Source organism: Trachypithecus francoisi, unplaced genomic scaffold (assembly GCF_009764315.1).
Source record: "Trachypithecus francoisi isolate TF-2019V2 unplaced genomic scaffold, Tfra_2.0 Lachesis_group17, whole genome shotgun sequence".
NCBI classification, from domain to species: Eukaryota; Metazoa; Chordata; class Mammalia; order Primates; family Cercopithecidae; genus Trachypithecus; species Trachypithecus francoisi.
Window position 1 is genome coordinate 40,513,097 of NW_022681462.1, and position 18,465 is coordinate 40,531,561.

At 48.6% G+C, this 18,465-nt stretch overlaps 2 protein-coding genes across 15 annotated transcripts in view; one reads left to right on the plus strand and one right to left on the minus strand.

The window, feature by feature from the left end:
- Positions 1-482: 482 nt before the first annotated feature.
- PAX8 (paired box 8) overlaps positions 483-18,465 on the plus strand; it is a 60,903-nt gene continuing 42,920 nt past the window's right edge. For 3 of the 6 annotated variants that reach the window (XM_033175401.1, XM_033175405.1, XM_033175404.1), the window contains exons 1-2: positions 483-602; positions 963-1,062. In XM_033175401.1, the coding sequence (XP_033031292.1) occupies positions 1,038-1,062 (25 nt within the window). In that variant the 5' untranslated portion in view covers positions 483-602; positions 963-1,037. Of the gene's footprint in view, positions 603-865; positions 1,063-18,465 lie in introns of all 6 variants that reach the window. The other 3 variants (XM_033175402.1, XM_033175407.1, XM_033175403.1) reach the window with 2 other exon arrangements.
- Positions 2,844-18,465, minus strand: part of LOC117062177 — a 40,399-nt gene continuing 24,777 nt past the window's right edge. For 5 of the 9 annotated variants that reach the window (XR_004428239.1, XR_004428238.1, XR_004428236.1 and 2 more), the window contains 2 exons: positions 15,955-16,131; positions 5,705-13,906 (listed from right to left, as the gene is read on the minus strand). Coding sequence is in view for 1 of the 9 variants with exons in the window: in XM_033175408.1 (XP_033031299.1) it covers positions 15,986-16,131 (146 nt within the window). In the remaining 8 variants the exon portion in view is untranslated. Of the gene's footprint in view, positions 3,674-5,694; positions 13,907-15,954; positions 16,132-17,111; positions 17,381-18,465 lie in introns of those variants that run through there. The other 4 variants (XR_004428241.1, XR_004428237.1, XR_004428243.1 and 1 more) reach the window with 4 other exon arrangements.

Consider the following 18,465-nt stretch of genomic DNA (forward strand, 5'->3'; position numbering starts at 1 on the left):
CTCTGGAAGAGGTCATAGCTGTGGTGAGAAGGTAATAGCATCTTGCCTACAGCCCTGAAAGCAGGCTGTACCTAAAGCATCAGGCATAAAACAGAAGTTCCCTCCTTCCTTTTACAAAAGAAAAGGCTGCTTCCTGGTGAGCAAACCAGGGGTGACAAGGGGCAAGCAGGGCATCCTACAGAGACCATTTCTCTTACTTCTGGTGGTCAGTGACCCAGGAGGACCCAGAGAGCCTCATTCTCAGGCACCTAGGCCTGGGTTCTCCACTCCTCCAATATTTCCAGGCCTGCTGAGTTAGGGCTCAGCTGCCTCCCTCTTCCCTCCGCTGGAAACAGAAGCTCCCAGCGAATGTTTCTAACTCCTGAGTCCACTCAGCCATGTCCCCCTTGCAAAATCCTCCCCTTCCCGCACCCCCCTGCACCCAGCCAGCCAATCCGCGGCCTGCGAGCCTCGCCAGACCCATCTCCCAGGGCCTCAGCGGGATAAAACCGGTTGGCGATGCCGGGTGGATGGGAACAAACTTCAGAAGGAGAAGAGACACGGGGCCCAGGGCACCCTCGCGGGCAGACCCAGGCAGTGAGGGCCTGCAGCCGGCCGGCCAGGTATGTCACCCAGGGGTTAGCTGGAAAGCTGGCTGGTAGTGAGGACGGGGAGATGGAAGAAGGGAGAGGGTCCCAGGAAGCCTGGCAGCCTTTTCCCTCCCAAGTTAAACGGGATAAGACTGGGGCAGCGGAGGGAGTGGGCACGCAGGTTGGAGTCTGGAGCTTCAGCGCACCCCCAATCCTTGATCCTCCGGGGAAGCCTGTTAGCTAGGCGAGGCTGAGGTTGGCCCTACTTCGCCTAAAAATCCTCCTACTCCTGGCAGACGATGCAGGTGTAAAGGATAAGGCCTGGGGAGGGGGCCTGAGGATGCAGGCATCGAATCTCATCGCATCTCATGCCCTTCTCCTGGGTTTGTGCAGGACAGCGGCAGGCGCGGCCCGGACCTGCGTGAGTAAGCCCAGAGCCCTCGGCGGGCTGCGAGCGACTCCCCGGCGATGCCTCACAACTCCATCAGATCTGGTAAGAACGCGGTGTGGTCAGGACCCCCAACCCCCGCGCAGCTGAGCGTCCGTGCGTGCGCTCGGGTCGCTGGATCTCCGGAGCGTATGCACGGGATTCTCGGGACCCACCCGCGTGGGGACCCAGCTGGGGGCGCCTGGGGCCTGGCCCTCCGCTGGAGCCGCCTCGCTGTTCTCGGGCACTGGGGTTCCACTCGGCCAGCTGAGCCGCCCTCCCCAGGTCTTGGTTTCGAGGGACCACACGGAACGGTGAGGGGCTCTCTGTGGAGTTGGAGGGGGTTTCCTTTGAGCTCCACTCCCAGTCTTGCATGGCGCATTAGGGTGGACATTCTTCTTGCTCTGTCCCTGGGCTGCACCGGTGCTGGACTTGCCGTTTCCCCGTCCCCAACCTCTAAGCCCTCTTCCTCGGGTGCGCGCAGTCCTTCCCAGTGACTCCCCTGGCTGGACTTTGAGCTCCCCGCATCTCTCAAGCCAAAGGGAATAGAGCCGGTGGTCCCGGGCCTGGGAGCCGGCAGCGCACTCAGGTGCTCTCCGACTCCTCCTGGCCCAGCACTGGGCAGGCAGGGAGCCGCGCGCGGGGCGTCCGGCTGGTGAGGACTAAGCTGCTGGCGGAGTCGAAACCCCCTCCCCACCTGCGCCCAGGAGCAGGGCCTTCAGAAACACTGGAGCTCCCAGGCCACGATGCCTGTTTTCCCACTTCCTAGCCAGGGCTGGGCAGGGTCTTTGCTGGGAAGGAGCTCCAGGGTCGGGGCTGGTGGGTGCAGCCGTCCCGGCGCGCAGCGAGTGCGGACAGCTGCGGAGGCGCAGCGCGGCCCGCGGTGATGGATGGAGCCTGGCCGGCCGCAGAGAAGGCGATTTATGGGGCCAGGGCGCATCGCTATCGATTTGGGCCGGCGAAGTGAGAGAAAATCAATATTTCAGAATGAATTCTCCGAGAATATGAAGTCCCGCTCGACAAACGGGACATTTGTTATAATAAGGAGGGTCGGATCGGCGCGGAGCGCGGCTGAGATCTCTATTTAGCCAAGCGCACGGCCGGGCCCGGGTTGTGAGGCGCAGTCTCCAGTCCCAGCGCCAAGGCTCAACTAGGAGGGGAGCCGGAACCCCCTGGGGCGCCGAAAGATTTTTCACTTGGGTTCTCTCTAGAGCCGCAGACGAAGTCAGCAGAATGCTCCCTCCCTGCCCCCATTCCCCTCAGAGAGCTGGGCCAGAATAGTCCGGCTGCCCCCAGAAGGCGCGGAGTCCCTTCAGAGGCCTCAGGGTAGAGACCTCGCAGCCATTCCCCTGCTCAGCGAGGTTGGCGAGCCCTGGGACCGAGCAGAGCTGCCTGGCACCTCTTTACCGTCCGCGCCCTGGAACCACGAGCGCTCCTAGGCCACTTTCTAAGGTCAGGATCAGGTTTTAGCCCCTTAGTCTTTAGCCAAACCGTGGTACAATATCACACATTGCCAGGACCATCCTCGAGGCCGAATGTGCAGTGCCCGGTGCCAGATCCCATGCCAGGCTGGTCCGTGGCACTCTGCTCGGCTCTGGAGGTCCATCTTTCCTCCTGACCTTCCCCTGACCCTTCCGGCGGTGGCAGGAGGAATGGATGCTCTGGGAAGTCAAATTTACTGGGCCGGGCTGGACGCTTACTCTGTGTCGCTGCCCAAGAAATGAGACGATGTCCCCGTCCCTCAGATGAGCTTTTTTTTTTTCTTCTTTTCCAGCTACTTATTTTTATTCTAGAAGTACTCATTAGAATAAATGGGAATAGAGTATGGAAAGAAAAAAAAGACACTATTTATTTTTACTGTAGTTTTAATCAGTATCAGTCCCAAATGATGAGATGCGCGCTTTCCCATTAGCTCGGATGCAAATCGCGCTTGGGTTTTGGGAGGGAGCCCTCTGTCCCTGGACCTACCAGGTAATTTTTTCCCCTGTCTTCTTTTCAGAAAGACAGAGGGGCTTCTTCTACCTTCTTTCCAAAACAAATAAACAACGCGGCGAGGGAGGATGAGACTTTCTTCTTTAGTTTAATTTAAATGCTAATAAAACAAGAAAACAGCCTGTAACAGCACAGACTGTTGAAGGCGCTCCCTGTTTCTTTTCTGAACCCTCCCTTTGGCAAACCTGAGGGAGAGGCCCTCTGTCTTTCTTATCAGTTTACCTGACACTGTTGTCTATAATTGGAGCTAAATTCATAAGCGGACACCTCTGGTTTTTACAAGCCCATTTTCTCTCAGGTTTTAGCAGCTTCACCCTTTTCCCCAGGCACCTCCATTTCTGAGTTCGGCAGTGCTTAGGGAGCTCCCTTGTAAGTTTTCTTTGAGCAGAGCCCGGGACGCAGGCAGCCACACGGCTTTTCGCGGGAGCGAGGCCCAGCGCACCCTTCCCGATAACCCGAGACGCTCAAGAAAAGTTTCCTGCGCGGCCTTCGCCGCCCAGCCTGCCACGGCTCACTCTCGCCTCGTCATTGACTGGTCTCGCCTTGCAGAGAGTCTTAACATTGTCTTTCCGACATATTTATTCTGAAGGAATGTTGAACGCGAATCATTCTAATGTGCGCAGGTCAGCGATGGGCTGAACGTTCCTTAAAATCGTTATTTTTGTTGCATCAGGGACGAAGTTCTCTAAAGCAAAAACATTTTTAAAAAAATTCAAAGATGCAGAAGAAATGATAAATGCCCCCGTGAGAACAATACTGTACCAGCGAGGAAGAGAGTTTTGTAAAACCAAGCAGGCTGTCATTAAAAGTTATCTTAAATAACTTGTCGCAGCCCACTCCCACTGGTCCTGAAAATAGTTCATTCAAGTGGTAAAATAAGACAAGGCAGACGATGATGTCTCTAACTTCCCTGATCTGAGATCTAAAGCCCCATTCCTTCCTCTTGGTTTTAGAATTGAGGAAAGGGGAATAAATGCATTTGGAAAGGATCTGTTTTCTTCTCAGGTTTCCTGCCTGGGTTGAAAATAAGGTTTTAGGGAAGTGAAGCAGCTTTGAGGAACATAAAGAGGTATTGGGGTTCATCAATTCATCTTTGTTTCAAGACGGTCTATCCCCCTCAGCCTCCTCAATGCAAGTTAATTAGGAGACAATTTAGCTACCTTGTGAATTAGTTTTAAGATAAGTATCTTTTTAAGCTTTGTCACTTTAATTGCCCCACTGATTGATAAGAAGTAATTATTTCTAATTGACACTTTTTTGATGTCTATTGGAAGCATTTATTTGGAACTTTTTGGGGGTAGAAGGAAAGTTAATTAATGTTATCAGTCTACCCCCAAAAGGACTCTGCCTAATTTTGTTGAAGAAGACAAAGGAAGTGAAGGAAACCAAATAAAAAATCAATCTCATGGAATTTTAATTATTAAGGGACACTGTGGTTCAAATTAGAGGGCATCTACTAATATAATATGTCAAAACGTTCTCTTTATGGCCTCAAATCTCTAATTTATTGAGATGCATTTTATAGGTATTCATTTTCCTATGGATACACTCAAAGGCCCTTTATATGCTGCCTTCATTTTGGAGCAGGTTCCTCTGCTGTGTAAATAATTTTTGTGAAAAGTAAAATCTGTCGACCTTGGTATGCCCAGAAAAAATGAAATCATTTTTGTAAGAGCCAATTGTAAGTAAGATTTACTAATAGGCATCCTTGTTCTGTAATTATTGATGGAGCTGGGTATAAAGGTGAAACTTTACTTACAGTGACATGCCTTTTCATACCTAAACCTTGGAGTAAACAGTTTAATCATTCACATCCTCCAGAACATTTTGCTGTGAGAGAGAAAGGAGTGAAAGAATAAAGAGAAAAAGAAAGACACTGAAAGGAGGCGATGGGGGTGAAGAGGAAAGAAAGGGAGAAGGTAGCTGGAGAGAATAAAATGAAAGCATTTATTTCAGAAATGAAGATAGCCAGGTGCGTGGAACCTTTGCCATTCAATATAAGAAAATCGAAATCCTGCTTTAAAAACACATTTTTGTTAACACCAAATCTCTACCACAGTCTCTAAGCAACCCCTAACCACCATGAGATACCCCTACTTTTCTACACATAAAAAAAAGGCAGAATTTTAGGAAGCTGGCAGATCCGGATCTTGGATATCTGGCTGTCAAAGTCTTTATTTGGGATTCATGAAAAGGAAGCAAGAAAACACACATTGTGCTCTGGGATTTATAAAGAGATTCGAGTGTTGTTTATATTTATTTTGTTATTAAAGCCCCTGTGATCTTCATCTCTATTTTGTATGCACAATCTTTTCATAGATCGACTTGTGACTTACTGATATAGGAAAGCATTCCCACATTAACCCAAAGGAGAGACACACACACGCACGCCTGGGATGAGAGAAACACAATCACACAGGATGCGTTCCTATCAGATTGAGTTCAGCCAGTGCCTTTTTCAACCACTTATTATAAAATCTTGTCTGCTGTTATTGATGCTTCTCCCAGATTATGGGGAGCTGCAAGAATGAGGAAATATTTTAAATGAAAAATAAATTTAAGACTTACAAACATCAGATAATATCACATACCAACCTCACTATTAGCGAAATTGAAAGAATATATAAATAATGCAGAAAAAAAAATCAGCAAGGGAGAGTTTAGTAATGGAAAATTCCCCTGCAATTAAAGGAAACAGTAATTTAGTGAAGATATACCTGAATGAATTACCATTTATTAATTGGTTCTCATAAAAACAATTTGTGTGTGTGACTTGGGGAGGGGGATGTTTAAAGTATATATTGTCCATAGATAAAGCTCCTCAAATATTCATATCAAATTATGTCGTTATCGCATTCTATTTTGTGAAAAATCCCAAGTCTCTCACTGGCAAGTTTCACCTGTATGCAGAGAGCTTGAATGCAAAGGAAAGGAGTCCCATCCAGATCAGAAAGAATAAAGCTGGTTCCCACTTCTCTTGGTACATTTCCAAATCTGAAACAAATGAGGAACACACTGGCAGAGTCTTCTATGCTTAGGAACATCCAAACCGGGCCCCAGGAAGATTCCCTGAGGACCCAGCTCTTCTGGGGCACAACTAGCTGGGGCAGAGGAGGGCTGCTTTGTGGTTCTGGTCCCCCAGCCTGCTCCAGCATCCTTGCCAGCTCAGGCAGGAACTGCAGTTTGTAATCTCAGCCAGGAGCTTGCTAGGGTTGACTGGTGCATGGATGTGTTTACTTTCTCTCGCCACAGTTGGTCTGTCTTCAGTTCTAAGCATTTTAAAGCTGCTCTATTTATCAGTCCAAGAAGTGCTGAGTTCTCAGTTGAGCTGAGAAGCTTTGAGCTCTATGGTTCTGAGTATGCGAGAAGCCAAAAGATTAAAGAAACTTTCATTTAAGAAAAAAAAATGTTTTAAAAAGTGGAGGCAGGCGAATGAACGAGCTCACCTTCAAGACTGCAGATTAGTTTTGCTTTTGTTTTAGTTGAAAACTTGGGGCACTGGCCCCCACCGGGTCCTCATTCTCTTCAGAGATAGAACTCAGTGTTGAAAACACCCTCTAAGAGAGGAGAATGTGCCCTCACGTTATCTTCTCTTAGAGGGTGTAAAGTTCTTTGTGGGAGGGATTCTTTCCGAATGCAGATTGGAACACCTTGGCCCAGGTTCTTCTGGGGAGGGAGCTAACACATTCTGCCTAGGAAGTGCAGGCAATGACTACTTTCAGCAGGAGTTCTAGACATTCCCTTTGTGGGGAAGGAGTACAGAGCATGACAATCCAGGAGTCTCTTGGCTCCTGAAAACTACACTCTCCCAGACAATCCCAGTTCATCCAGTCAGTGGTCAGTGACCCTGGGTTGGATGGAGTCTCTGCTGGAAGAAGCATCCACTCCTCTTTGTTTATCTACAGTAATGACACTTTTAAGTAGATCGTGAGGATTCATAATTATTTCCTTAGGGCCAGAGTTAGGGCTGACAAGACCGTTTGGGTTGCTGAAAGCCCCTCTAGACCCCTCCCTTGGCCAGATAGAAATACGATGAGCATATTTCTCTTATATAAGCCACCGGCCAGAAAAATCTTCATGGGAAGGCTTCTGTCTTAAACCTGTAATTCACGTCACTGAGTCTGGACTTTACCTTGCTTGGCTGGGGGTTCCTTCCCCAGGAATGGGCCTGGGTGGAAACCAGCATCTCTTTACTGAGCCATGTCCAAGATCAAGGGGAAGAAAGTCCAAGAGTTCCCCAAGGATACTTGGGTTCCGTTTCTGTGTTTCTACCTGTGGATCCTCCATAGTCCTGAATGCCATATAAGACACTGGCAATCCCTATGGCTCAGCCCAGCCAGCCTCACAGCTCCTCCTGCTCTGCCCATGCCACATTAACATCCAAAGAAGGAGAACATCTGCACAAGAGCTGAGCAGACCTGGCACTTAGTGAGCCCTCAATGAATGGAAGCTGTGATTCTCCCCTCTGAAGACTGCCACAGGTGTGGTGTGGTGCTGAGAGCAGAAGTATTCATCCTATCATTTAATTCTCACAACTCTGCCAGGCAGGTATTGCAGTTGACATTGTTATAGAAGAGAGGGGAAGGAACTGATGTTCAAAGAAGTTGATATGACTCCAGTTCCCCTTTCCACTGCTCCCTACCTCAACCACCCAAAGTCCAGCTCATCAGAACTCAGCTACTAGATGATCGGCACCTGCAATCCTAGTGGAAACTCCCATCAGAACCCTTGATAAGAAGGCTTAAGTGGCTATGCTGGCAGTGACAGGCAGGGCCTTCAGTGTATCAGCTTGCTTTCCTCATCAGTGTTCCCCACTCTCCAGTTTAATTAAAATACGCCCCTTTCCAGTATGGTTTTCAGTCTTCCCATCTGTGAAATGGAAAAGTGGTTCCTGCCTGGATGCCTCTCCTAGAAGTAGCTATGAGAAAAAAGGAGATGATCAGTCACTTGGAAAGGCAGAGGGAGGGTGGCCTTACTTTCACACATCCCCCGAAGGCTCCATCTGCACTGGAAAAAAAGCAGCTATCCTCAGGCACCACAAGTTGAAGGACCCTGGGGAACTTACTTCCCTAACTTGGCATCTCCAAAATACACTCAGCCTCCCTACCTAGGTTCATCTTGGATGTGATGCAAATAGCTTCAGAGTTGCTGGGAAGGCTTCCCCATGCTGTTAGGGGCCAGCACTGGGGGCCCCAATCACAGACAGCATAGCTAGGAGTGGTGGCCACTGGAGGTGCTGGTTGTTACGTCCCAAAGCTTAGGTTCATCTCCTCGGACACTTCCTCAGGATCCCTCTCACTCAGGGGCTTAAAGGCAAGGCATTTCTCTTTGGAACCTCTGCAGAGGTTCAGTTTTAGAATGTTAGCTTGAAAGAAAGGGCTTTTAATGTTTTCACTTTTTCATGTAGAAAGTAGCTGCTTAGCTCCCGGGCTCTCAGATGAAAACCTGTCTTTGGTTTAAGCAGAGGGAAAGATTGAGAAAGAAAAAATAATTCATTCATCCCTGCTTTTAACTTTTTTTTTTTCTTCTGTCTTCAGCCACAATACTCATTGGTTTTGTCCTTTCTATTTGTTTTCTTAAATGGCCTTGGAGTGACCTTGGTAGTTAGTGCTAATTAGTCCACTAGGACATATTGTGACTGTCAGGGCAGCACAGCAGAAGGGTCCAGGAGCTGGTTGGGTGACACACCTAAAAGAGAAATGGCTTAATCTGCTGTCATCGGTGCGTACTACAGTGTTTGCGCACACCCAGGCCCTCTGTGTGTGTTGCAGTTTCGATTCTTCGGCATCTCCAGGACAGTAGAACTATTATTCTTGGGATAAACTCAGGGGCCGTGAGGTGTTAAGAAGGTAAGAGACTTTTGAAATCAGCTTGAAGCCAGGGTGAAAGCCCCTGCCCTGCAGGCAGAAGAAGGCGAAGCCCGGGCTTCCTTCTTGGCCCAGACCTTGCTGTTTTTGTGTGAACTTAGTCAAGTCAGTTGTCTCTCTGGGCTTGTACTTCCTCGTCTTTATAAAATATGGTGATGCTGTGGGCTTCTGGGGAGTCATGTAAGTAAAACCTGTCTCCTCACCTGGCGCATAGCTGCCACTCAAGACACTTTTCCATGCTCCATGTAGTAGTCACCGGGGAGCAAAGTCTCCAGAACACATTCCCAGAGTCCCATTGTCGTAGTATTTCCTGTGAAATGGCCACCAGTAACTTGAAACCCAGTACTTTGTTCCATTTAAAATTTAGGATAGACTTTTTAATATTTCATGTGGACAAAATAATAGATCTACCACCTAGGAGTACTGGGATTAAATGAAGGGACGCATGGAAAGTGTTGGCTATGACCTCTGCAGCTGTTATCTGTTGTTACCACAGCCTGAAATGGAAAAGGATGCCTTAGTTCACTTTACCAGAAAACCCACTCATAGGGAAAACACTAAGCTTTTGATAGAATGGCTGTCTGTGGACTGTGTGTTGAAATTCAGAACATTCTAAGGATTTAACAGAATTGGTCTTTGAGCAAAAATGAGCTCAAGTGGGTTTGCATTTATGCTGTGTGTGCAGCTAAGACAGGCCTGCAGGAAGACGAGCAGTTGTTTTTAATTGACACTGAATCATATATTTATTTTTAAAAAATTAAATCCACGAATCCTGTGCCTTCTTCTCTCCCTCCCTCCCCACCTGCCTCTGTCTCACAATTTTCTACTTTGGGTAATAATAATCCAGCTTTGGCCTGATAGCAAACCCTGGTTGACATTTAACAGTCTCTGTGATTAGCTGAGCACCAAATCTCTGACTTAAGCTTTGCTTTGCTCTTTTGCTTCAACACTGGGCAAGGTAGAAGGCACCTCTGCAGGGCAGGGAGCTGGAGTCTTGCTCTTCCCTTTCAAGAAGGCAGACCTGCAGAACCAGGAGGGGGAATGAATAGACAAAACAACTCAGTGGTAGGAAAAGGACTGAACACTAACAACCCGGTCACAGGAGCACCAAAGGTCATTTACCTTGAACAGCCGCCCTAGCACAACTATGCTGTGGCTGTTGACAGATAAACCCCATCTGGCTTTCTCGAGTCTGGTCCCTCATTGTTCCAGAGCCAGTGTGTTCCATGACGGTCTACACCAGGGCTCCATCTCAGGGCTGCTGGACAGTTCATGGCAAAATGTGGCAGAGCTATAGGTACAAGTGCCATGGAGGCATTTCTGCCAAATGAAAATGTTTGCTGGACACTTCCAATGCCTAGGCTCCATGCCTTCATAGATATGCAAACTTTCCCCTTTCTAGGTCTTACATCTCTTTGGCAGTATGACAAGACCTGGGTCCTTCGAGCCTTGTGGATCTTCCTGGGGCCCCCATATTCCCTGGGGACATGGCAGTACCCCATACCAGGAAGGTCGCCATGGCCCATGGCCCACCCTCACTGCTGGCCATGGGGCTGTCTAGACAGGTGCCCCACACTGTGACAGGCCTGCCTGGGCCTCAGGGCTCCCCCTTTTGCAGGTGATACCTGCTTTCAAGGGTCCTGCTGACAGTGACACAGCTGTTGTCCTGAGACTCTCCTTTCCTTGGGGCCTGGCTAGGGCCCATGCCATGTCTGCAAAGCACTTGGTCATGTGCTCCCCACATTCCAGCTGTCCTCACCAAGCCCGGCTCCAAAGCCACCTCCCCGTGAAGCTGTCCATGATTCCTCTTCCTCCTCCCCACCTCCCCAAGGTCTCCCAGCACTCTGCCTGTATGGCATGCCTTGCAGTCCAATTTTTGGAGAAGGCTCGATCTCTGTGGCTCTCAGCTTCCAGACTTGAGCTACTTGAGCACCTGGGAGAATGTATGCCTCGCACATCTCAGAAGCTTCATAGGCTTTCATGATGCTGGTCTACCTAGATCCAGATTGTTCAAGGCTACAGGGGGCTCACAGATGAGATTCTGTCACCACATTTTGCCAGTGAGGAAACTGAGACCCAGAGAGGTATGTCCCGACCCTGGTCCCACAGCACTTGTGGCAGAGCAGACACTCCATCTCATCACCAGGACTCTTTCCATGACGCTGTGGTGACTTCCAGGGCATGTTGAGGTTAGAGTGAGGGCTGACCCAACCCAGCAAGCCTTTGCTGTGGCCTGTGGTGCATAAGCAGGACCCAAGGGAATGAAAGGGCCTCCTTCACCTGCTGACAGGGACTGGAAAGCCCAATGACAGCTGCTGAGACAGACACACATCCCTGCACACTCACAGGCGTGCACACACATACACAGCATATGTACAACACTCACATCCAAACATACAGACAACCAGGTGGGATTAGGGCGAAGCAGGAAGGCACCCAGGGTGCAAAATTCAAGGAGGCGCTCCCTCTCGGGCTCATGCAAGGGCAGGGTTGGCCCAGAGAGCAAGTGCCTCCTTAGACCTTGTAGCCTGGACGCCTGGCTGTCCTCACTCTAGTCCCCTGTATCCATATTACACACACACTCATACCCAGTTACGCACACAGACCACAGTACTCACAGACATACACATGCACACATGAATACAATATTCCCCATCTCACATACATAAACATATTAAAAGTAAGCCTTTAAAATGTACAAGTATGTACAGAAGACTGTCCTAGGTCCGTGGGTGATTAAAAAAGACCAGAGAAGGCCCTGCTCTCAGAGACCCTGAGAAATGCAGCTGTGAAGTTACCGGTGTGATTGATGAGTACCGGCTGTACTCACAATTGCTAGAAAGGAAGTCATAATTGATGCACTGGTAGGGTGTAAGCTATCCAGGGAATCTGCTCTGTGCTGTGCATCTATTTAGGCATGAGGTCACTGACATGTGACCTCCCTGTTCTTGCAACTTGTGGTTTAAGGTCTGAGTAGATGAATACCAGTGTCCAACTATGAGTCCCTCCTGGCCCCAACCCCTCATTGAAGTTACGGGTCATGGGTAGTCATGGAGCCCTGTTGAGACCTTTTGGTCCAATGTTCTTGTTTTCACAGAAGATCCAGGAAAACTGTCAGTCATTTGCCTGCATCAGCTCCTAGCACCACTGGGTCTCTGAGGTTCACAGTGGCTCTTCCCAGATGAGGACAGAGCTACCAAGTGGGCAGCAGCAGTAGTGGCAGGACTCATCCACTCCAGGACTGACCTCAAGGTCCCCCAAGAATGAAGCACTGAAGGCAGGTGGTTGCCAGCTAGTATGGACGGGCTTCTCTGCTCAGCTCAGGATATTCTCTCTAACATTCTGCCCTTGCTCAGAATTCCCGGGCAACTCTGCGCCTGAGACCCCTCAGCCCCAGGCAGTTCAGGCATGCTCTGTCTACTACACTGTAAAGCAGAAGTGTGAACGCAAACCTCAGTCTCATGCACAACCCCAAGCTTGTTTCGGCACCCACGTGAACTGCATTTGTCACTATCACACACAATATGGTGCCATCATGCATATTTTGTACATTTGATCAGCCAATATTTATATAACTTTCATAAATCAGTGATTCTCAAACAGTGTTACCCTATAGGGTGGGCAGGGGTGCTCGTCAATATAACAAAACTGAACAACAGTGGTAGGAAAAAGGCACACTTGTACTTATCTTCAAGTTTAACATGTAAATTGTTTTTGTTCAATTGCCTCTACCTCGTATTTTTTTTTTTAGGATCTGGGATTGGACTTAGCAAAACATTATGATTTTCAAGACGCTGAGCTCACTGTTTTGTGGCATTCTTTGCAGAACACCGTGACCTTCTGGGTGCCCCATGTGCTGACAAGTGTCAGAACAGTGGGTGTCCAGCTGATGTGAGGCTAGACTTGCGTGATAGGCACGTAGTGGCCATAGCTCCCCACTCTGTGAAATGATGACATCGACATGCCTCCATCCATCAGTAGGATCCCCAGCATGGAGAATTTGCACTGTCACCCTTCAAAGAAAGGAGCCAAGTCCTGGCCCCTCCTCTCACCTTGACTTTCCCAGCAAAACACCCTTCTTTCCTGGCACCAGTATAGCATGTGTGTGTTGGTCATTTAGGAGCCCAGGTGCCTTGTGGCAGAGTAAAGACACACACGGAAAAAGTGGCATTTTCTTACTCAGCATCCCTGGAGCACACCTGGAACATGATGCCCTCCTTGAGATTTCCTTTAAAGACCCTGTCACCCTTGAGGTTTCCATCCCAGCTAGCCATAGAAATCATTACTTCTTTTGTCTTGTTCTCAGCTGCACAGACTTCTTGGTCCACCATGGAGAGGCCTTCTATTCCCAGCCATCCACTGTCCTGTGGTGAACCTCTCTCCTCTCCTCCTGGCCCATTTCTCTCCCATGCGTGTGCTCAGTCTGCACCATGTGGCCAGATCATCTCAGGTTTTGATCCAGCTCCTAAAGAAGCACTGAGTGTCCCTTCACTCTCTCACTCTGACTCCCCAGCACTTGGGCTTTGCTGCCTCTGTGTCTGGAGTGCTGCACGCAAATTTCTCACCCCTGCTGCACGCAAATTTCTCACCCCAATCGCTGGCATGCTGAGTTACCTTCAGTTTTTATGATGTGCCCTCACCCAATCATGCATCCCCTGGCCACACAAGCCTCAAGATCTAACTCCAAATTATTTCAAAGAGCATTATTACTCAACTATTCAATTTAGTATGTCAATGTCTACTGAGCCCCTCAGTGTGGCCGGCAGGGAGTTAGGCTTTGGGGTTATGGAACTCAGGAGACCATGCCTCGGCCTTGGTGCTGACATTCTAGAGACAGGAAAGCAAACTGAACTTTCACCACAATCACAGAGAGAAAGCAAAGGCTTTAGTCCAGATAGACACAAAATGCTGAGCAAGTAGGAGAAGGAGGCATGCTGAGCTGTGACCAGGTCAGGGTGGGATTCCATAAGGTGGCTCAGAGGGGAAACCAACCCCAGCAGAGATGCGGAGTCCCAGGAGCGTGTGCAGGTTCCAGGCACCAGCAGTCAGCCCTGGGTGAAGGAGACAGCAATGGGAACATGCTCAGGGTTCAGCCCAACTGTGGGGGCTTTGACAAGAGAAGCTAAGCTATGGTGTTAATTCCAGTGTGCCATCAGAACGTCTGAGTAAAGTGCACTCGATGTATATGTTTTAGGGCATTTTATTCACTTGTGCATGACACTTCCATCCTCCCCTGGCTTGACCTCAAGCTTCTGTTGTTGGCAGTTTTCATATCCTTCTTGGCTGTCTTGCCATAGCTGCATACCTACTGACTCTGTTGTCTTCAGGCTTTGCAGTGCTTTTATTAAGTGGAAAAGCCATGGCAATAATCTATGATAGTTAGGTTATTCGCTTTATCAAAATGTGCTGGTTTCTCTCCTCTCTTGGCTCTGTTTCAGACAAACTTAGCCTGGTGATTTTCCAAAATAATCAGATTTCTCCTTGCACTTCCTTTTAATCCAATCATTAACAAGCATTTTCAGGCAAACTGCTGATGTACAATCTGAGAAGACTTTCTCCTACCTCCATGGCCCTATTTCTCACTATTTCCGTATGCAAACCCATGATTCCAGCCAACTAGTCATTGTTTCCAAAATACACCATGTACATTCTCACCTCTGTGTTTCTGCCCATTCAATGCAGCTGCCTGGAACACCCTTCCCACCCCCACTTCCTTGACAAAGCCTCAGTCAAGCTCCACCTTCTTCTTGAGACCTTTTTAGATGCCCTCTACCTTTATTGACCATCCTGTCTGACTTTCCACTGCACCTGCTCTGCTCCACTCCCCGGGTACTCAGTACCTGTTCCAACAAATGTCACTTAGCTTCTTACCGTAACAACCTGCCTCTGAGCTAGAAAGAACAAGAATCCTTTCAGATTTCTCTCTATCCCCAGCACCTTACACAAAATCCTACAGGAGGAGTGAGGACTCCGCAAATGTCTGGGCTGCTGTTTTTCACCTAATTCTCAAATAACATTTTTTATTGCTTCCTTGGTTGACCCAACTTGCACATTTGAGTTTTGTATATGAAGTTTTTCCAATATGAAATACACCTGATCCTTTCCCATGATATTGCCACAATTAGTTTTCTATTTTCTTTATAATAATTTGCAATAAGGGAACTGAGAAAACGAGAAATGCAGTCTTTGAGGGAACCTGATGCAGCCATTGAGGCCAGAGCTGCCCCACTGGGATACGTGCCTGGTCCTAGGGGCATCTTGCAGGCACAGAAGCCTGTGCTTGAAGGCCAGATAGCCAGGTTGAGCAGCAATGGGCACTGGGAGTAAAAAACACTGGCAAGTCTGGGGAGTTCTGAACCAGCAAGAGACCTTCCTAGTGGATGCTGGGTGTTGACTTGGCAGGGTAATTGGTCAGATTTAGAGTGAGAGCATCTGTGAGGATAAAAGATTACGATTCCTGTAATTCCCACAGACTGGGAATACAACTCCAAACAATATCTAGCACATAGTAGACATATACTAGGTACTTCACAAGTATTTGTTAAATGGATCTTTCTTTTCTTCTTTTTTCCTCTCCTTCTTCCTTACTTCCTTCTTCTTCTCCTTCTCCTTCTTCTTCTCCTGCTTCTTCTTCTTTCTTGGCTTTACATAAGCGTTTCTCAAGTGCGGTCTATATCAGAACCTCCCGGGACTTTGTTAGCAAACATGGAGCCCTGGAATCTGTATCCTTCACAAGCTCCCAGGGATTCTTTTATGATCAGCATTTAAGAAACATTGATCTACAGCCCACCCACAGTCTTTCCCATGTGGAGTCCCTCATGCCTGCCTGCTGTGGGCACAGCCCTTCTTTTTGCACTGTGCCTCCTCCCAGAGATCTCCCATCTAACTGTGGATAGAAGCAGATCACATTTGAATGCAGTCTCAGGTCTGCCCCAAACAGGCTGTGCACAGGCCATTTGAGCCTCCAAGATGCATCTTTATCTATAAAATGGGGCAAAGGGCCAGCCCCACCTACCTCATGAGATTGTTGTGAAACCCCATCCCTGATGCAACCAAGACCTGACTGGTATTTGTTGAACTAAATTTAAGAATCACTTACCTGACAGCACTTTGGAAGGGCCCTGTGGATGTCAGGTGAGTGCATAACCAACGTTTAGACTGGATCCAGGGTCATAAAGTTCTTGAAAGGAGGAGAAGCCCGGAGGTCTTGGTAATTGGAGGGAACCCAGCCTGGCATGTGGAGGCTTTGCTGTGCTGATACACTGATGTTCTTTCACTGAAAAAATAAACAAAAAACACATGATGCACATGATCCACATGATGCAAGGATCACAAATGGAGAACAAGATGATGACTCGGTAGCAAGGATAGTAATGTCAAGAGAAACAGGTTCACCAAAAGAGGGTGAGATGTTAGAAAGTGTTTTACCCTCTGCTTGACTGACTGAACCTGCCTTATACTTAAGAGTCATTTGGAGGGAACTGGCGGGGCAGCCAGTTACCCTAGGAGAGCAGCCTCCAGGGGCTGCCCAAGCCTGCTGTGTGAAATTCAGGGCTAAAGCTCTAAAGCTCTGTTGATCTGTGCATGCATTTGCTAGGGCTGCAGTGACAAAGTACTACAAACTGGAGGGCTTAAATAACAGAAATTTATTGTCTCACAGTTCTGGAAGCCAAAAGTGTCAAATCAAGGGGTCAGAAGAGTTGTTTCCTTCTGAGGCTGGAGGAGAATCTGTTCTGTGCCTCCCTCGTAGCTTCTGGTGGTTTGCTAGAAGTTTTTGGCATTCCTTGGCTTGTGACAGCATAACTCTGATATTCATATGACTTTCTCACTTTATCTCTGTCTCCAAATCTCCCCTTTACACAAGGACTTGATCATATTGGATTAGGCCCACCCTAATGACCTCGCCTTAACTAGATCATCTGCAAAAACCTTGTTTCCCAGGTACTAGAGTGGTGGGTGCAGACAGGGGAGGGGACTATTCAATTCATGACACCTAAGTATTGTGTGTCCTTAGTCCATTTCAGTCCCCACCCAGCCCTGCTTGACCCTCAGCTGCTTTGGGTCTGAGCAACACCAGCTGCAGAAGCTCTGATTTGGGGCTGAGAGAAAGAGAAGGTGAAGGTGACATCCATCTTCCAGAGCCTTTCCTATTGCTCCAACAGACAAGGGGACTCCCCCTCCCAAGCCAGAATCCCCCAAAGAGAGCCTCAAGTCCAGGTTCAACACTTAGAAAAGGCCAGGCATAGTGGCTCACACCTGTAATCCCAGCACTTTGGGAGACTGAGGCCAGAAGATTTCTTGAGCCCAGGAGTTCAAGACCAGCCTGAGCATCACGGCAAAATCACATCTCTACAAAAGATAAAAAACACTTAAGAAAACAAAAATGACAAGCAATCAAGCTGATACAAGAACCTAAAATCGGCCAGGTGCAGTGGCTCATGCCTATAATTCTAACACTTTGGGAGGCTGAGGTAGGTAGACCACCTGAGGTCAGGAGTTCGAGACTAGCCTGGCCAACATGACAAAACCCTGTCTCGACTAAAAATACAAAAATTAGCTGGGTGTGGTGGTGGGCACCTATAATCTCAGCTTCTTGGGAGGCTGAGGCAGGAGAATTGCTTGAACCTGGGTGGGGCGGAAGTTGCAGTGAGCTGAGATCGCACCACTTCACTCCAGCCTGGACGAAAGAGTGAAACTGTCTCAAAAAAAACAAAAACAAAAACAAAAAAACCTAAAATCTTTCAGGGCATGCCTTGCTTCAGGACATGTTCGGTGCAAACCTCACCACTTCCTCCACTCTGCCAACATGGCCCCGGCCAAGAAGGCACTAAGCTCCCAAAGGGCTTAGACAGGAATTTAGGTCAGAACACTGAGGTTTCTTTCTTGGCTCTGCCATGAGGTGAGTCTGTGACATTAGACAAGTCACCTCTCCTTCCCAGTCAAGGATCCTCTCAGAAGGGTGCCTTGCAACTCTGCCACTCCATAGACACTGTGCACATCTACCTTCATAGTCCGTGAGCCGCAGCAGCCCACTTTGTCACCATCCAAGTCATGTGGCAGCCCATAGGCCCCACTGTGTGCTACCTTCCTTCATCTTATGGCACCCCCAGTGTCACCACTGGTGTTTTGTCACATAGGAAGGTTACTCAATGTTTCCCTCTAGAGCTCTCTCTGTATCAGCTTCTGGGGGTTTCTGGCCTCTGTTCCCTGGCTGAGGGCAGTCCCAGAGTTGTAGACATTAGGACTGGAAGGATCATCTGCTTCTGTCAAGCCAGATGAAGAAACTGAGGCACAGACTGGCATCATCACAGAGTGGGCAGAACCTAGGCCTCCTAATTCTCAGCACCCCCAGTTCCCTCTCCAGAAACCACAGCCTGCAGGCTGCATCTGTTGGCCTCTGTCCCTTCCCCTTTCCTTCTGCAGCGGTGAGGGCGCCTTTAGAATGGATAATCTCCTTCACCATGGTGCCTGCTGTCGACAGGTGTGGAAACAACAGATGCACGGTTTTGTCACAGATTTTGCTCCTGTGTGTCGCTCAAAAAGGTGGTTCCTCTTCATTTGTTCTTACCTGTTATGATCCCCAGGATAGCCAGGCCCTCCTTCTGACCCC